This window comes from Carya illinoinensis, chromosome 6 (genome assembly GCF_018687715.1).
Source record: "Carya illinoinensis cultivar Pawnee chromosome 6, C.illinoinensisPawnee_v1, whole genome shotgun sequence".
Lineage (NCBI taxonomy): Eukaryota > Viridiplantae > Streptophyta > Magnoliopsida > Fagales > Juglandaceae > Carya > Carya illinoinensis.
Genome location: NC_056757.1, coordinates 33,922,914 through 33,940,747, shown reverse-complemented (window position 1 = coordinate 33,940,747; position 17,834 = coordinate 33,922,914). Strand labels below are relative to the sequence as shown.

The 17,834-nt window shown below is 37.5% G+C and overlaps 2 protein-coding genes across 4 annotated transcripts; one reads left to right on the top strand and one right to left on the bottom strand.

Annotated features, from left to right (window-relative positions):
• The first annotated feature begins 267 nt into the window (after positions 1-267).
• LOC122314145 lies at positions 268-1,523 on the top strand. Its single transcript, XM_043129558.1, has 2 exons — positions 268-894; positions 1,188-1,523. Exons 1-2 carry the CDS (start codon positions 433-435, stop codon positions 1,218-1,220), a joined length of 495 nt encoding a protein of 164 aa, XP_042985492.1. The 5' UTR covers positions 268-432; the 3' UTR covers positions 1,221-1,523.
• Positions 1,524-2,163: 640 nt separating this feature from the next.
• LOC122313014 (autophagy-related protein 2-like) lies at positions 2,164-15,435 on the bottom strand. 3 transcript variants are annotated; one of them, XM_043127704.1, is made up of 15 exons: positions 14,882-15,426; positions 13,106-14,217; positions 12,146-12,294; positions 11,423-11,586; positions 8,009-11,251; positions 7,804-7,916; positions 6,599-6,785; positions 6,143-6,256; positions 5,868-5,975; positions 5,389-5,521; positions 4,411-4,613; positions 3,210-3,406; positions 3,028-3,102; positions 2,820-2,922; positions 2,164-2,553 (listed from the first exon to the last, which is right to left on the bottom strand). In XM_043127704.1, coding segments are annotated over exons 1-14 (6,003 nt in total). In that variant the 5' UTR covers positions 15,086-15,426; the 3' UTR covers positions 2,164-2,553; positions 2,820-2,921. The 3 variants fall into 3 exon arrangements, with proteins under 3 accessions (XP_042983638.1, XP_042983639.1, XP_042983640.1); XM_043127705.1 differs by having other exon boundaries at positions 14,935-15,074; XM_043127706.1 differs by lacking the exons at positions 2,164-2,553; positions 2,820-2,922; positions 3,028-3,102; ... (2 more) ...; positions 5,389-5,521; positions 6,599-6,785 and having other exon boundaries at positions 14,882-15,435.
• Between the last annotated feature and the right edge of the window lie 2,399 nt (positions 15,436-17,834).

Below are 17,834 nucleotides of genomic sequence, written 5' to 3'. Positions count from 1 at the left end.
GGCAGGAAATCCACTTCTTTGTTTTTAAGTGCCTGGTTCCCCGATCCAGTTGGCATGAACATGGAACCTTTCAAACAAAATCTTCTTTTATTTAGAAGTGATCAAAAGGGAACCTGTTAGTCAAAATGATGGGCAAAAAACTGTCGTACTGGCATGAGTGTTAATCAAGATAGTGCATTCACTATGTCACTTAAATATTAAACTTCTCCAATAAAAAATGAATCTTGGGGAAAAAGAATAAGGTATTACCCTTCTAAATAATAGAAAACTGACAAATCTAAGTAACATGAGATGTCTACTAAGCAATCACATAAAACAATCCCAATGGAGAGATAAATGCAGACATGTGCATGTGGTTAACACTGCAAGTCCAAGGAACTAGTCTAGAAGTAAAGTGGTTGTGTGGTCAGGACGTCAATTTCCTGCCCAGACATGTTCAACAGTGAGCAGCAGAGCCTCTGCACTCCCACCGTGGACCCGAGAATCTCCTTCTCCAACGACTTCTCGGAGATTCAACAGCCTCCAACCAAGCATGAAAACACCTATAGAGAAGCACCCGTTTCCTCGGAATTCGATTTCTGTGTGAAAAACTACACCATGATGTCTGCAGATGAGTTGTTCTTCAAGGGCATGCTGTTGCCTGTGAAGAATAGCTGCATCAATCAGCAACGAAAGATGACTTTAAGAGATGAACTCTCTGCCGATGATGATTATGAAGATGTGTGTCCAAGGATACCGAAGAATGCCAACCGGTGGAGGGAGAGGCTGGGCTTCAAAAAGGGTCTCTCCTCGTCTAAAAAATGTGATGAGAGTGATGAAGTGATGGAAACTGTAATCGAAGAGAAGAGGCCTGTGTTTGTTCATGAGAATGCTTTCGTTAGCAAGAAAACGCAGGTAAGATGAAACTCTTTTGTTTTGATAGATAGTTGAACTGAAACTTGCAGATCTATATTCAGATTACAGTTTGGCAAATGCCAACTGTATAGTGTATACACACATGCCAATAGTATTTACTAGACCATGGAGATTAGTTTTTTATCTTTAAATTTTATCATTTCAACCGCACGCGTTTTTAGTGGTTTCAGAGATCAATCATTTAAATGAAATTCACTTAAACTATTATACATCAGTCTGTGAATAAAATTCAGAATGAAGAACAATATTTCTCATTAGTTTTTGTGTTGCAGGAACTACTGTTTGAGGCCTTGAAGGAAGGTTAAGTTGGAGGAGCAAATGGAATATGATGGGATCAATAACAGATAGAAGTAAAGAAGTTCTAAAGAAATAGCAGCGGTAATCATGATGGGATAGGGACTGATTGTCTTATGTCTTCCTAATAATTGGTAGTTGTTTGCTAATTGCGAAAGGTATGGCATGGAATTGGAGAGTGGGATCCATAGTGTATGTTGAGGTTTGATTTAACTGCTTTCTTTGCTAATTCTTTTGTTTTTATCACCCCGTTCGACTCAAATAAACCCCCCTCCTACCTTTTTCCATTGGAAAAGGAAGGATTATTTGATCAATCCAAACTATCCATTCATTTCTTAACTATTGTTTCAGTGATTTGTTTATGAGATGCATCATTTCATCTTATAAAAATAACATCACTTCATATTAATACCTTCATTTTAAAATATGACTATAAAAAAATTATTAAAAATAGTTGTACATGTACCATTACTCTTTATTGATTAATTCTTCTTTTTGAAAATGTTGAGAGACTGCATTTTGGATGGAATTCTATTTCTTTCCATTTACATGAAAAAGAGAATTGCTAACAGCCCAAAATCTTTTAGCTTTTATTGGCAAATAATACATAAATCATCGCATAAAAATAAAAACCCCAAAAAATAAAAATGATCAAGCTGAAATTGATATTAAGAGTAAACCAAGTCTCTACTCCCATCAGCTCGTTCACAATAACAGAAATGCTAAAATTTTATACAAATAACACCAAAAGAGATTGAAATTTCAAGTAAAACTATTTTTTTAAGTACAAGTTCACTCGTCATGTATAAAAAAGTTTATTCATCATCCTCTCAACATTCCATTATATGACATTAAATAATAGATTCACAAGTTAAATATAATAAATAGTCTCAAATCTTCTAATGCTACAGCATGTGATGGTGAAAGGATGATGAGAATTAAGATGAAGTTGCATTACTCAATAAAGAAAGCAATTTATTTGATAATTATTGTGTCCAGAAACACACGTTAAATAAATTCTTAAAAACCAAAAAGGAGGGAAGGGAGTGGGCCTGTTTACTACCGCAGCACACTGTTAATGCTATTTTAACAAGTTATTTGGTAAAACAAGATTTGCTGAACGATGTACAACAGAAGCAATTTCCACTATAATTGAGGCCTTGAGAGAATAACATCGTGTAATCTGACTATGCATACATTGGATCACTAATTACAAGGGAATTTTCGGTGTGGGTTGAAACTTTAAAGAATAATAGGATATTTACAGCTTGTTTGTACAAAATCGTCTTGTCTTGTCCTGTCCTGACGGGAAAGAATCGATTGGCAGTTTCATTAACTTTACATCTGCATCCAATAAACCCAGCATAACAGCTTTGAGAATCGGGAAGAAAATGGTGTACCATTGCCGGCAGTTAAGCAAGCAATTCAGTTGACAGGCAAGAAGAACGTTTCATGTATTGTAGAAACTTAACTGTTGGTTCCGCAAAATAATCTTTAACGAATAACAATGAAAGGACTATAATTTCACAACCTTCAATCAAGTCCGTATAAAAAGAGTGAGTGAATTCTGGTTAAGAGAAAAAGAGGATAAAATAAAAAAGCAAACTTACATGATACATGGCCCCCTCCAAAGCATCAAAGAAAGCTCTTCATCGATAACCTTTTATGGATGCAAAAGGAGCAGGTCTTCACTAAATTGGTCATGGGTACCCTCTGCAGATCATTTCGTTTGAAGAAGAAATACAGTGAATGTTATAACCAAGAAATAAATTACAGATATATAGACTGAAATCCGATGATACATAAAATAAACCACACCATTGATCTTGTTCCGATGACTGAATGGGACCCAAATATTTCTCCATGGACTCTTTCTTACGCTCGGGATCCAGGCTGAAAGTGTGAACACAGAAGTTAATTTTTGGTTCTAGAAATTTAAACGTGAATAAACAATAATACAATGCCAGAGCAACTAACATAACCTCAAAATAATAACCGACCTATTTCTGAAGCCAAGGAGTGTACAATGGACAGCACTTGCACATGCAGAAGCTGGAGCTATGGCAGCAGCAGGAACAGCTTGAATGGCAGATGCCAAAGCAGATACAGCACCAGCTCCACTCTGATACTTTTTCAAGGGAGTCCGGATTAAGGCAGAAGCAGATTTTCCCAAGCCATCACTAACGTTTTCAATAGCCTGTCATTTTGAGAACGTTAAAACCTTCACTGAAAATAACAGCACACATTTTTTTCCCAAGAACGGTAGTCAATTGCCATCATCCATCAGTGACATGATTTCAACATCCAACATGCCAAAATGCATATCATAAATGAAGAACCTCTCAGACAAAAAAGGAGAAATTTCCCTTAAAAAGCAGCATTTGTGAGACCCTAGTGTATCATCAATCCGCATCTATCTATGTAACCTTGATGCATCAGAGGCTAAGTTTTGTGAAAAGAGGACAGAATTTTTTGGCAAGAGGAGAGGATTGCATGAACATGAAGTACCTCGATATAATATTAAAAGCTGTAGCACTCAAAATCAAGATACTTCTCAATATTGATCCAGAAAAATTAGACAGGGACAACATATTTATTCAACCCAAGCCTAATAAACAATCAACTTGAGGTTAAGTTGACCAGGAAAGACTTGGGACTAAGGAAAATATGTATATGCAACACATACAATAAGCAAGAAATAAGGTCAAATCCAAAACAAAACAAAAAAGGGAAAAATATAGAAGACTGTACAATCTAGAACTCCATACATGCAATGCTAAAATAATAAGCTTTATATAAAGACACCAAAACCGAAGTCGACATCTAATGTAACACACCTCTAGTCAGCTCTTGGCAAAAGAGAAGCCATTGCATATATTTCTTGACTGCTACTTATCAAAAAAAGAAAATTTCTTGACTGCTAAGATCCCTGGATACAGGATGTGATCTTAATGCTAATTGCTGCAATTAGGAGTCTCAACCTTGAAATCAATTCCTTCTAGTTAATGCCGGAATGTACAGGATAAGGATTTGAAAGGACAAGTTAACATGAGTTTCCACGTGTTTAAGTGAACACTCGGGCATAAACACTAAGCTTTACCATATCTTTTCAACTGTACAGACACACAAGTTCATCCTACAATTTAATATTGCAAGCTCCCCAAGTACCGATGTACAGTCAAAACACGAAGGGATTTTTACCCTTTGAAGTCCTTGCTGGGCATCTTTAGGCTGATCAGATCGTACATTTGTCTTCATTTTACTTTCTCCAGCCCATGGTACAGAAGGAGGAATGCTAGTAAGTATATATTCTGCTTGGTGCAAAAGGTCATGAGCCCCAGCGGCCAAATGTACTCCAAGTCCAAATGCTTCAAGTGAAATGCTTTTAAGAAATGCAGCAGTGCCTGAGAAAAACAGATTATCCAGTTGTCATTGTGGAGAATTATTTATTATTACCCATCAGATATCATGTGAGCACACAACAGAGAAGATAACATCACAGATGGTAATACGAATTGATTTGACCAAAATCCCTCCCACATTGATACATCTACACTTACTCTCAAGTCTCAACTACCCAAAGCATTTCACCACTAACTACACCCTTTGAAGCATTCAAAACATAACTGCACACTCATGGGATCATTGCAAATAAGATCAATCGGTTGGAAATGGTGAACTGCACTTAAGGCTCTCTCTCTCTCTCTCTCTCTCTGAGAGAATCGTTTCTCACAATTCAGCCGAAACAACACTCCAGATAAAGCTGAATAGCAGCAGAGGATTCTCTCATCAACAAGTCTTGGGAAAAGGCTTTGTTGACTTGGTACAAAGTTTGACAGAAAACAAAGTCTGACCAAATCGGTCTCAGTTCACATAACAAGTTTCTCCCATCAGGGGAAAAATCGAAATCATCAACATCGGCGATTAATCACAACCGCGGCCTCCACTTTAAAAACAATTTTGCGCTCCACACAAAAATTTATGGCAATCAATTCAAGAAATATATGCTTTTATTTCTACTTCCAGTGGCAAATAAGTTTCAAATACTTCAACTAATAAGTGCGCTTACTTGCTACAATCAAATTCTTAAAACTCCAAAAAAGCAATAGGTGCTTTTGGGCTACCATGATGAAGGAGCCTGGATTTTTCTAGTAGGATGCAATTAATTCACTGATTTACCTCTTTGAATTCCCTTGAGCACTCTCCTATCCCTCTTGTAGTTCTCAACAGGTAAAGAAACCAGCTTCACAGCACCAGAACCAACAGCAACTAATGATCGTATAGTAGGAAGGCCTTGCAGTATTTTATGAACCTACATGATAGAGGCATAATAATTTACTCTTTTTTCTATCGGTTGACATAATAATTTACTTGTGATACACAATAGTTTAGGCCTCATTTGATTACATAGATGAGATGAGATCAGATGAGATAAAAGTTGAATAAAATATTGTTATAATATAATTTTTTAATATTATTTTTGTTTTGAAATTTGGAAAAGTTAAATTGTTTATTATATTTTGTGTGGGAGTTTGGGAAACTTGTAATGATTATATGAGATGAGATGAGATGGTTTGAACTGTGTAACCAAACCAAGTCTAGAATGGAAAACTTAATTGTTATATTCTAATTAAATAAAACGAATGCTGCTAACAAACCTGATTTTGTGAAATATCTTCCAACCACTCCCCTATAATTGTGTCACAAACACTGCCCCAGCCATAGATACCAACAGCATGGACATGCTTCAGTTGAAGCTCAACACCCTGTATCAGTTCAGTTAAGTATTATCTGACATTCACACATCTCAAAAAAGATCTCTTATTCCTAACCTTCAGCTCCTCTTTCTCTCTTTTTTATTCACAAATTTACTTGCGCACCCAAGAGGACTTGAATCCCAATCACTAAATTGTAAAAAGAAGGAAAGTCTTACCTTCCAGGGAACAAGATTTACAAGTTCTACATACTTCCCACTTCTTAGTGCCGCAAGATCAACATGGTGGGGACTATAGTCAACCCGAACAAGAACAGGCCATATATCAAATTTCTGAGATAAAGTTGGATACAATCAGTACACAAGTTTTTACTACTATAAAAAACACATGCACTCAATGAAGAATAGCAACACGAATGAATGAAATGGCAAACTAATGAGTTGCAGGTTCACCCAAGTTCCAAAAGAAGAGGAGCTTGCCATGACAAATTTAATTCTATCTTGCCAGCTTCTGCAACACTTCCCATTAAATCTTTTATCTACCAAGAGTATATTGCATATAAAGATTGACCACAAAACTAAAAATTGACAAAAACCAAAGGCTTTCTACCAAAAAAAGGACAACGTAGAAAATCTTTACAGCAGCATAAACAAGATATAATTAAAACCACTTGCCTGAAAGTAAGGAAGGAATGCCTCATTGGCAATTGTATGGCCATGAAACAATTTTGAACCATCTGGCTCTTCATGACAATCAGGAGATTGGTCAACTGATGAGTTCATAGCCCCAAAAAAGTTGACGAGAAAATCAAGTTGGGACTGATGAAGATGCAATAGAATGGGAAGGAAAGCAATGCGTAACCTGAGAGGAAAATGATAAGAACCAGCACTTATGTTATGATGCCGAAGGTTAAAGGTTTAACCAAATTAGTATTCAACTATCCTAGGGCTTTTGGATCAATGGTTGGGTCTTTAACAATTGGTATTAGAGCAGGGACCATATCACGGGTTCCAATCACGGAGAAGGCAACCTATAGGCTGGATTAAAATGTCTTGATACTATGTATGGGCATAGTGTTAAGTCATTGAATACTCATTGATGAGTAAAGCCGCCAAAAGGGAAAGGGCTACCACTGGGTCAGTGTTGATAGAGTGGGCCATTGTAGACGTTGGATTCGGAAGCATGGTGGAATGTTATGATGCTGAAGGTTAAAAGTTTAACCAAATTAGTATCCAACTATCCTAGGGCTTTTGGATCAATAGTTGGGTCTTTAACAACTTACAAGCATATTGGTAACCACAATACCTCTCTCCACATTCACAATCAAACATTAGAGAGGGGGAACAATCTGTACATAATTATTTTTTTGATAAGTAAGAAGATATTTTATTGATATTGAAATAGGAATAGCCCAAGTACACAGGAAGTAGACATGATTACACCTAGTTCCGAACTAGAAACGGTTACAAGGAAATCATGAAATCTGTACATAATTATTTACAAGACTTCAATACCGCTTAGCAGCCTAACACAAGATCCAAGACATAATTTTAATATGAACAAGGGAGAAGTAAATATATTGTTGTCATTAAGATTTAACCCCATGAATTGATATTGATTTTTTTTATTTAAAAAAAAAAAAAAAAAAAAACGTAGATAACTTCAGCCTAAAAATGGAAGTTCCGATATAGAATAACACAATATAATAGCACTTTACTTTCTTTTTCTTTTTTTATAGGTAATCAAGAAATTATATTCATAGAAATAGGCAAAGCCCAAGTACACAGGTAGTATACACAATATAATAGCACTTTACAGAAAGCCTAAAAGGTTAGTATCACCTTTACTAAAGAGAATCCATATAAAACAGAAGACTTACCGGTACTCCTCGAGAGGAATTAGAGGATCTGGTCTGACAGCTTCTAAGTCCAGTTTTAATGCTTTTGATGAAGATTCTCTAGGATGATCTTTTGAATAATTATAGCCTAGCACCTTCGAATCCAATAAATAAAGAAGTTTTCAGACTCTATTCAAAAAGGAAAAGAGGTTAAGGACATGTGAAAGTACAATTATTTTAACATTACCAGTTTCCATGGTTTATCCCTGCTCCTATCATAAAGATGAAAATCTTGAATTGAAAGGGAAAGTTTAGACACATGTACTCCACCAATTGGGAAAATGTCATATTGAAATTCCATCCCTGATAAAGAAAGCTCCAGACACGCAGTTTTGTCCCTTCCATGATACTTAGCATAATGCTCACCATCGTCTCTAGAATCATGCCAGTCAGAACCAGCATACATTCTCCATCTGACATCAATGTTCTTCAAAAGTACACGTCCTGTAACCTTTCCGATATCATCATGTTTTCTACTGTCAATAAAAGGGAGTTTTGCTTCCACAAATTGTTTCACACCACTTTGCTCACTTGACTCTGCAATGTGGTTTTCTACAATGCTTAAATAGGTGTCCCCATACCATCCACTATTTCCTTTTCCAAGACCTTCATGCTCTGCATTCATGGATCTGCATTTAGGTAACTCAGGCATAGATTGTCTGCCTATGGATAATTCAGACAGAGGACGCAACTCAGATAAACAATAGCCATCTATAAACTCTGGAAAGTAGTCTTCTTCTAAAAATGAGGTTTGACTGCTTTCCAGTCCCACTACAGGCACAGACCGATTGAAGGACAAATCATGGGATAATCTTTCAGGAGTTTCAACATTTAAGCTACTTGCATCTCTAAGAAGACTTTCATCAAGTGAAACACAAATGTGGGATTCAGAAGAATCAAATTGGTAGGTATGATAGTTATCAAACTGAAATGCATCCTCACATATCTCATCCATCAAGCCAACCAACCCAGATTCACTTGTTGCATCTACACTTGCAGTATGAACTTCAGAAGTTGATGGCCCAGATTCACCACTGCAGGTTCTAGTTTCACTATTGTAATTGTTCCTCTCTCGTGCCTTCTGGATATTGTCCCACCTAGCCTGCAAATGCACAACCGATTCCTCCAAATCAGGAGCAAACAGCTGCTGAAGTTGAGAAGCCAAATGGATCAGACCAGAAGTGGTGTCATGGCAAGTTTCCACGTAAATGTGAGACTTAGAACATTCCACCTCCCAGAGGAGACCATTCTTACAATTATTTCTCAAGATAACTTCAATGAGTGCCTCCCGAGCAACTCTAACATAGCCAACCCTGTGAAGATGTTCAACACTGTAAGTGCCATCAAAATTACTGGGCTCTGACACTGTACAAAGAAGAAGCCCAAGATCTTGCACTCTGATTTTGCACTCATTACCAATTGAATTTGCCACAATTGAATTTGATACATTGAAGGAAGATGCAGCTAACAGACAAGCAACTTGCTCACCGAAACATTCTTTTTCTTTGGCACTTGAAGAATAACACTTAGGATCCGGAACTTCAATCCCGTGCACCAAATTCTTTAAGTAGGGCTCATAACTCAATCCAACATCAACCAAGTTAAGGACAAAAGTAGATCCACATGATGCATTCAAATCCCCCTTCTGCATACTATTGTTACCTGCTTGTTCAGTCTCAGAAGAAGGCAAACTGAAAAAGGAGGATATTGCATCTACCCAATCCAAGCGAGCACCTGTTGCAACAATTGTACCACATCTCACATTTATAGATGTAAAACCGTGAAAACTATCGGGCTCCCACAGGTATACAATATCAGAACCAGCCCTTCTAAATGACAATGCATTGGAACCTCCTCCATCACCACGTTTCATGGTAGAATCACTACACGATATTAGAAGAAACTCTCGATCAGGAATCCCATTGATGGAACCCCACAATTTGCCTTCTCCATGGGCTAGCCAGAAAAAGTTGGCATCCTTAATACCTCCAACATTTGAGACAGACAGCAATTCAAACTTCTGAATTTTAAGTTTCAGACAACACCATGATCCAGGAAGTTCACGCTGCATTGAGCCCACTCTAATCTCTTTCACATCTGGGCTCAGTAAAATTTCTACCGTATCACACTCAACAAAAAGTGATGTTTGAGACACAGAAGATCCTTTCCTAGAATTGGCAGCATCAGATTCCACGCAAGAGAATCCACTTATCACCTCATTTAAAAAACCATGTAAGACTTTGTATTGAGAACTACCAAGATTAATTGTAACGGGACATAGACGAACATGCAGGTATAATCCAGAGCTCAGAATCATCTCTTGTCGAGTTTGAGACTTTAACCCTTCAAGATCTTTAACAGTAGACACAGAAGCAAACTCGAAACCCTTCCCCACATGTCTATTCCTTGATTCTTCTAAAGTGGCTAAGAACTTTGCCCTCCTTGCTATCCAAGGACCAGTCGCATGACCCTCCTGCCAAAGCATACTAATGACAGCAAGACCACCTTTTTTGTTTGCCATAGAGAGAATGTTCTTAGAAGAAAATTTCTGATTCTTTACATTACAGGAGTTTATTCCAACCTCAGCCTCACTTGCAGGAGAAACCAAGTAAATTTTAAGATCACCAACATGCAAATGCAAAGACCTTGTAGCCATCAAAGAATGTTTTTTCTGTAAACTTGCATCTGAATTTGAATTGCCGTCTTTATCTATTCCCTTGTTCAATGCTGACTGTGATGAAAAATCAAGAACAAGAAACTGATCACAGGAAGAGTAGCCTCTACTATCTTCGCCGTTCTCAAAATGGAAACACAGAATTACACGAGCGTTGGGCATAAGTATATTGACACACAACCTTTCTGTTGAAGACAATCTAGTCATGCAAAGAGTAGAACCTCTTCTGATACCAGCCGGAGATGATCCTTGATTCTCATTGAAGACCCGGGGTGGAAACTCATTCTTTTTGCTGTTCATCTCAACAGATTTTATCAATTCCCCAGATAGATTCATCAGTGTATTTATTAGAGGGAAGTTCACCCAGAAAATAAAAGGTGCTAAGTTCAATGAAAATAACGTTGGCCCTGTAAAACTGCCATCTGATGAACTGGAACATGCAGAAAATTGGCAATGAGTGACCCCTGAAGTTTTAAGCAATGTCACTTTGACTATGCCACCCTTACTTCCAAAAGGAAAATCTGCAGCAACTGAACTGTTTACTTCATTTGAATAAGAATCTTCAGCAGGATAGGCAAACGGAGGAAGAGCACCTTGAACTTCAGCTTGCAGTTGATGAATCAAATGCTTTTGACTGGCATTATTATCGGTACACCTCTTCCAACCAAAGTTTGTGGCAGTATTTACACTGCTGTAGTAATGAGCAACCACAATACAATCCACCATTCCTTCAAACTTCATTTCTTGAGGGCATACCTGTTTACCTTATCAAATGTTTCAAGTAAGTGGAGAGGAACATCATGGCAAACAACCAGTGTAGAATGCATAAAATGGACTTGAACTGAAAGCACATTTATTTTTTTTTTGATAAGTAATAAGAAATTTTATTAATAAGCATGTTCCAAGAACTGAAAGCACATTTATTACCTGCAATTGAAGAACAATGTCTCTCCATTCTGAACTTAAATGATGAACATTAGCCTGATCACCAGGAGGATCACACAAATGCCTTTGGTCTTCATCATGAAATGAAAGCACGAAAGAAATTTCCACAAGAGCTGCTTTCACAGTGGTTTTAACGTGCTGCTGTTCTGTGACCAAACAGTAAAAGAGGGAAAAGCAAAGTTTTACTCACGATATCTACAAGTAATTTATATAGAGTCTGAAATCATAATTATGAATAAACTTTTGAATGAGACCCTATTAGAAGCCTTCAGTCCCAAACTGTCTCTATCTGAAGGCTGGAAATTGCAGCTGAACCACAAAACAGAAATGATAAATAAAAAACCAAGATTGAAACTGAAAAATGGTGGTTCCAAAGATTTGAATGCAAGACCATTTAGACAAAGACCATTTTATCTGATACCATATTTCAAGTAAGCTACATATACTAAAAATATTACATAAGAAAACCAACACTTAAGCACTAACATGTATGAACAAATGTAGTAAGTATAATTAGATTTTGCACAAGTTGATGGACCCTGGCCTCACCCAGGTGTCACCCACGCACCAAAGACCATTTCTAGATATAACATGACGGTCAACATTGAAAAAGACTTGGCTTCATGCGAATGATTAATACACAACACAGAAACTAATCTGACATGGTCAATGCTCAAGCTATATAATGGGGAAAAAAGCAAATACCAGAGGGAATATGCAAAGATCCAGAAGCAAGGCTGGATGCAGCAGTGATTGCACTGAGAACAGAAGATGTCCAGTTCCACATCCCACTGCCAGCCAAAGTCGAACGGGAACTTCTCATCCCATCAAAACATTCAAAGAATTGATCCACACTGTACACAGGAAACATAATGGCATATTAAAGGCATCTGCATTATTTGAAACTGTGATAGTTGACCACCAACCAAGGCAAGAACTAGGAAAATAGTCATGCAACAAACTATATAGTTTGTAACACTAAGTTGTCATTTACATGCGTTCACTACTTGGCATAACCGGGAGAGGATAATATTTGAATATGCAAGTATAACAAAAGGCTGGCTCATAACAGCAAACTTAATATGCCTTTAACAATTATGATTTTTTTTTTTTTTTTGAATGGGCAACAAGTACTGAATTTGCATGTGAGAAATTTCCAAGATTTTTTTTTAATCATTGAAGAAAATGTATAAGTTGAAAAACTCTGACTAGAAGATAAAAAGAAACTCTTTGGTTTGGATACCCCAACTCAAACTATTTCATCTCATATAATCATTACAATTTCCACAAATTTCCACACAAAGTATAATAAACAATTCAACTTTTTCAAATCCCAAAACAAAATTAATATTAAAAAATTATATTATAACAATATTTTATTCGACTTTTAACAAAACATCTCATCTCATCTTATCTGAACTGTATAACCAAACCAGACCTTAATGTTTTGTACAAGAGCATCTAAAAGTTTCTAATGCAATTCCAAATTCGTTACTTTTTCTTCTTTTTTGGTAGGAAGGGGGCAATCAGTTTAGTTTGATATAATCATTTGCAAGAAATATAACAAATAATCAACATCAAGCGTCTCTGGTGAGAGTGTAAACACTAATTTCCCTCCACTGCAGATGTAAGAAAAACATTGATGTCAACAGGATGATTACTAACCTTGCCCCAAAATCAATTTCTTCTTCAATTCCACCTTCAAGAGTTTTTTCATGATTTTTAGGGATGAAAAATGGCACCCAATCTGATATGACATGTGACCCAGGTAGAAAATTCTCAGAGACTGAATCCTGCAGGGGCAAAGTAGAGGTGTCCATTGAAGAGGCACCACAACTTGGCATTGCCTTGTCAGTAACATGTCCAATAGAAACTGGTGTTGGTGATTCGCCGTAGGATGCTGCATTGATGTTAAAAGAATTCGTTGGATTATAATGCATTTGACCCTCACAATCTTTGTCCAGTTTCTTTAAAGTTCCCCATGAAAGCAAGAGCCATTTTATTGTACTGGGCTGAAGTCTCAATTCCACAGGATCAATATGAACATCAGCATCCACTTTGCAAATGTCTAAGGACCCATTCTTCCAAGGAATACTTAATTTTACATTCCCAGAAAATCCACCCTTTTTCCCTGTCACAACAGGAGTGGTAGTATGACTGCCCCCTGAGAAATAGTCACCAAAGCTCGTTCCAGATACCAACGGAGAGCTTTCTTTATTATTGTCACCGTCAATTCGAAGAAGCTCAAGTACCGCTTCTTGAAATTTCACAAAGTTTGTCAATTGACTTATTCCAAGAAAGTTCTCAACTATTGTACCACCATTAGAATTGGCATCTTCAGAAACACAAGTTCCACATTCTGTTTCTAATATTCGAAGCACTAGGGTTGTGTGAATGCCCAAATTCTTTTCATCCTCCAAATATGGATCAAATGCAACTATTAACTTCTTTATCCTGATATGGAAACTTGTAAGCAACCGTTTGACCAGCTTTGCAATTGTCTTAACACCTTCATGAACATCCCCAGATATAGATTTGGCAGTGTCATCCACCGAGTCATGTGCAAGCTTTTCTGAGTCAGAATGGAGGCCATTGTTACCATCCTGAACTGAACTCAAAGTTTCACTTCCAGCTGGTGAATCATTCTTCAAACAAGGAGCAAGCACAAGTTCAAGTTCATCTATCTCAACCAGACAATCTTCACCCTTCCAAGGCATTTTAACAAGTAAAGAGCCAATGGATCCTTCTCTTATGATAACTGATGTTGCAGCACCCAACTGCTTGGGGCGGGGAGGGAGGGAGGGAGGGATGGGAAGAACATGGCCATAAGAAAACAATAGAATGATAAGCAAATAAATTTAAGGGAAAGCAATAAACAAAATGACTTAGCAACCTTCTACACTCGAAATTATACGAAACCTCGGCTAACGCTAGTTGCAGTTCTAATATACTGATATAGTGATATCCTGTGCGTCTACAGAATAAAACATGGCCCCAAAGTCGGTTAATAATTATTTGGAAAAAAATTTTTTATAAGTGTTGGAAATTTTATCATTAGATGCATGCGCAAGTGTGAATACAAAGATTACTGATATTCATTTACTAACTTGCTCATACGATGTCACATTCAATACTTCTCCATATGAAACAGGCAGAATTTTCTCCATTCCAATCAAAGAAATATTTCACTAGACTAAGTGATACCGCGCAACAACTACCCCCCACCCCCCCCCCCCCCCCCCCCCTAACTCTCCCCTCTTTCCCTTCTCTTAGAAAAAAGGGCCTACAAATCCTGCGGTGCCCAATGCATGTAACTTGCTTAACCAGCAGAAATCTCCCCGTTCTTTTCTTTAATGAACATAAAGAAACTTCCATAAGGAAAACATGTATACATGCCTAAGCTAACAACTATCTTTATATTTTTTTAAGAACCAATCACACCTTCTCATTGAGACAATCGACATTAAGCGCGAGATCGCTAAGCTGAATCGTACCCTCGCGGAGTTGCACGTCAAGCTGATCTAGGTCGATATCCCCTAATATGAAATGCCCCAATTTCTTCTTCAACACGAACTTGCAAACCCTCTTCACGGCCCAGCGCGAGAACATTGCCTCGGCCGACTTCGCAAAATTCCACGAAAACATTTTTAATCTTTTTCTATACAAATTCTGGAATTCTCAAACTGGGGTGTTCCCTACTTTGCGTGGAAATTAGGGTTTTGAGGAATTAGGAAATTAGGACTGTCCCCATAGTCGGTGTAGTAGCTCGTGATGAAGGTCTCCCCTCCAGGCTTCCATCGAGCATAAGACGAGGGATTTTTCTGTCTGCATAGGAGTCCGATTAAATTGGTTATAGGTAATCGAAATCGAGTTTTGATCTATTAGGGCTTTAATTTTACGTTTTAAATTCTTTGAAACAAGGAAAAGTGACGGAAAGAACTTAAAATAACGGAATAATTTGAACGGTGACGCGTCAAGTACAGTTACAATCTCTGGCGGCTGGCCGGTTCAGGTGTTGTGCACTGCTGAGAATATTTAGAAGGAAAAGGAAGATTCCATCTCTCTGACAGAAACCTTACAACTTGTATACAGATTACCGCCATCGGACTTTAATGAATAAGACATTTTTTTTTTTATAATTCAAAAATATAATCAAAGATATAAAATACAATTTCTATTAATTAAAAACACAAAATATATATTTTTTCCTAATCAGAATACGTAGCCTGGCCAGAGAGAAAAAAGAATACTTCGATTGAGAATTTTTTCATTTTTTATAATGATGCATGGGTTGTATGTGTTGACATATGTACGTAAATTTTCAACACTTTTTGTGTGAGAAAATATTTTCACAATCAGCTCTTACCAGCAGTGGGTAGCTGACCATCTTGACCCTGCATCCGCCTAAGCGGGGGTTATGTTTCGTTTTCACTATATAAGTAAATTTATGTACTAATATATATATTTATATTGTTACATTCATATTTAAAATTTAAATTGATATTATTTTTATTAAAATTTGACTTTCTGACCAATCATAATAGTAAATGTATATAATTACTTACAATTAAATTTTTTCAATCTTCTATATGCATGCGAGTGTCCCAAATCGATTGGATGGACACGCAGATTGGCCCATGCCCATGTGGCCACCCGCGGGGCATATAGAAAATATTATTTGTCCAATGATTCAAACCAACCAATAAATAATAGAAAATTTCTTATCAAGTTATTTTTACATACTCATTACGTATTTTACTAATATGATTAGATATATAACTTTTTTTAATATAAAATAATTATTTTAGTCAATTACAATAGTAGAGTGCGTAAGAAGTACATAAAAGTGACTGTACATAAAATAACTAGAATATAAATAAAAGCGGTATGAGTTCTTTTGAGTTACTTATAATGGAAAGGATGACAAATTTTCAGACATACAATAAAGACAATGATAATACGAGAGACAAAGAAGAGTGAGTGACTGTGACTTAGATTGGAGTGTCACAAACTCTAGGAGGATTGCCCTAAACCACATCTCGACACAGTTCTTGGAGGGTCAGGACAATCACATGATTAGCATACTTGCATGCCTTGGCTCATGTCCTGACACGCAGCGGGCATCCATGGAGGCTACTGGTCGCATGCAGACCATGCGTACAGGCCTGCACATTCCCTTGAGCGTGCACCTACGCTCATGCATGCGCGCCTCAGCATCACTTAGCGAGGTTAGTGGAGGCACGCCATCTAGCGCACAACTCCAGCCTATGCCTTACAAGTAAGGCTAGTTGCATGTCATCCAGCACACGGCTCCAGCCCATGCCTTGCAACCCCAGCGCCCATACCGTCAACTTGGGCCATGCATGCTCATCGCCCAAGCCACCAACTCGAGCCATGTAGGACCATCGCCCAAGCCACTTGAATGGGCCTCACAGCAACATTACGGCACCACCTTGTGCCCACCATCAGGCCTAGGCTTGGCACCATGCCATGCCACCATTAACAGGTCACGCACAACACCATGTAGGGGTGGCAATATATTATACGACTCGTTAACCCAACACGAATACGATACGATAATAATGGGTTAGGGTTTGGTCTTAATGGGTTCGGGTCAAAACGGGTTGACTCGTTAAGACACGATTGCTTAACGGGTTGATAACGAGTTAACCCGTTTTGACACGTTATAACCCGTTATGACACGTTAGGAAAGTTAAAGTTACAATTATACCCTTATACCTAAAAGTAAAATTGTTAGAATTTTAATTTTGATATTTTTATTATCTAGATTTTAATTTTAGACTTGTAGTTAGTTTTATAATTTTTATAGATATTGTGATTTTAACATTTATATAAAATTTTACTAAATTTAATCAGGTCAAACGAGTTAATTTGTGGCATATTTAACCCATTTATATAAATAGTTTGAAACTGGTTGTATTGTGTCGTGTTAACCTATTTCATAATATTTACTAATGGATCAAAACGGGTTGACATATTAATAGGTCGTGTTGGGATTTAAGATTCTGACACGATAAGTTTAACGGGTCGGGTTAGGATTGACCTATATAGTATAATATACATGTTTTGACACGACACGAACACGATCCGTTAACACGATTTGACACCCCTAGCACCATGTCATGCCCACCACCAGACTAATGCATGACACCATGCCATGCAGCCGTGCCATCCAGCAGACCCATGTGTGGCACCATGTCACGCCTAACAGCAAGTCATGCACGGCCCCAAGCTGTGCCAACCATCAAGCCATGCACGACATCATGTCGTACACACCATGAGTCACCATGGACTGTAGCATATCACGGGCCACCATGGCCCGCCCATCACTATATTATTGTTTTTAGTTATTTCTTTATTTATTTATTTAGTT

Bases quoted from the DNA above. Each gene is read 5' to 3' on its own strand.
- LOC122314145 (XM_043129558.1), top strand. From the start codon at position 433: ATGTTCAACAGTGAGCAGCAGAGCCTCTGCACTCCCACCGTGGACCCG. The intron at 895-1,187 runs GTAAGATGAAAC...TTTGTGTTGCAG, and splicing joins TCGTTAGCAAGAAAACGCAG to GAACTACTGTTTGAGGCCTT.
- LOC122313014 (XM_043127704.1), bottom strand. From the start codon at position 15,085: ATGTTTTCGTGGAATTTTGCGAAGTCGGCCGAGGCAATGTTCTCGCGC. The intron at 5,522-5,867 runs GTTTGTTAGCAG...TCTATCATGTAG, and splicing joins AAGATATTTCACAAAATCAG to GTTCATAAAATACTGCAAGG. The intron at 4,614-5,388 runs GTAAATCAGTGA...TGTTTTTCTCAG, and splicing joins GCTCAAGGGAATTCAAAGAG to GCACTGCTGCATTTCTTAAA.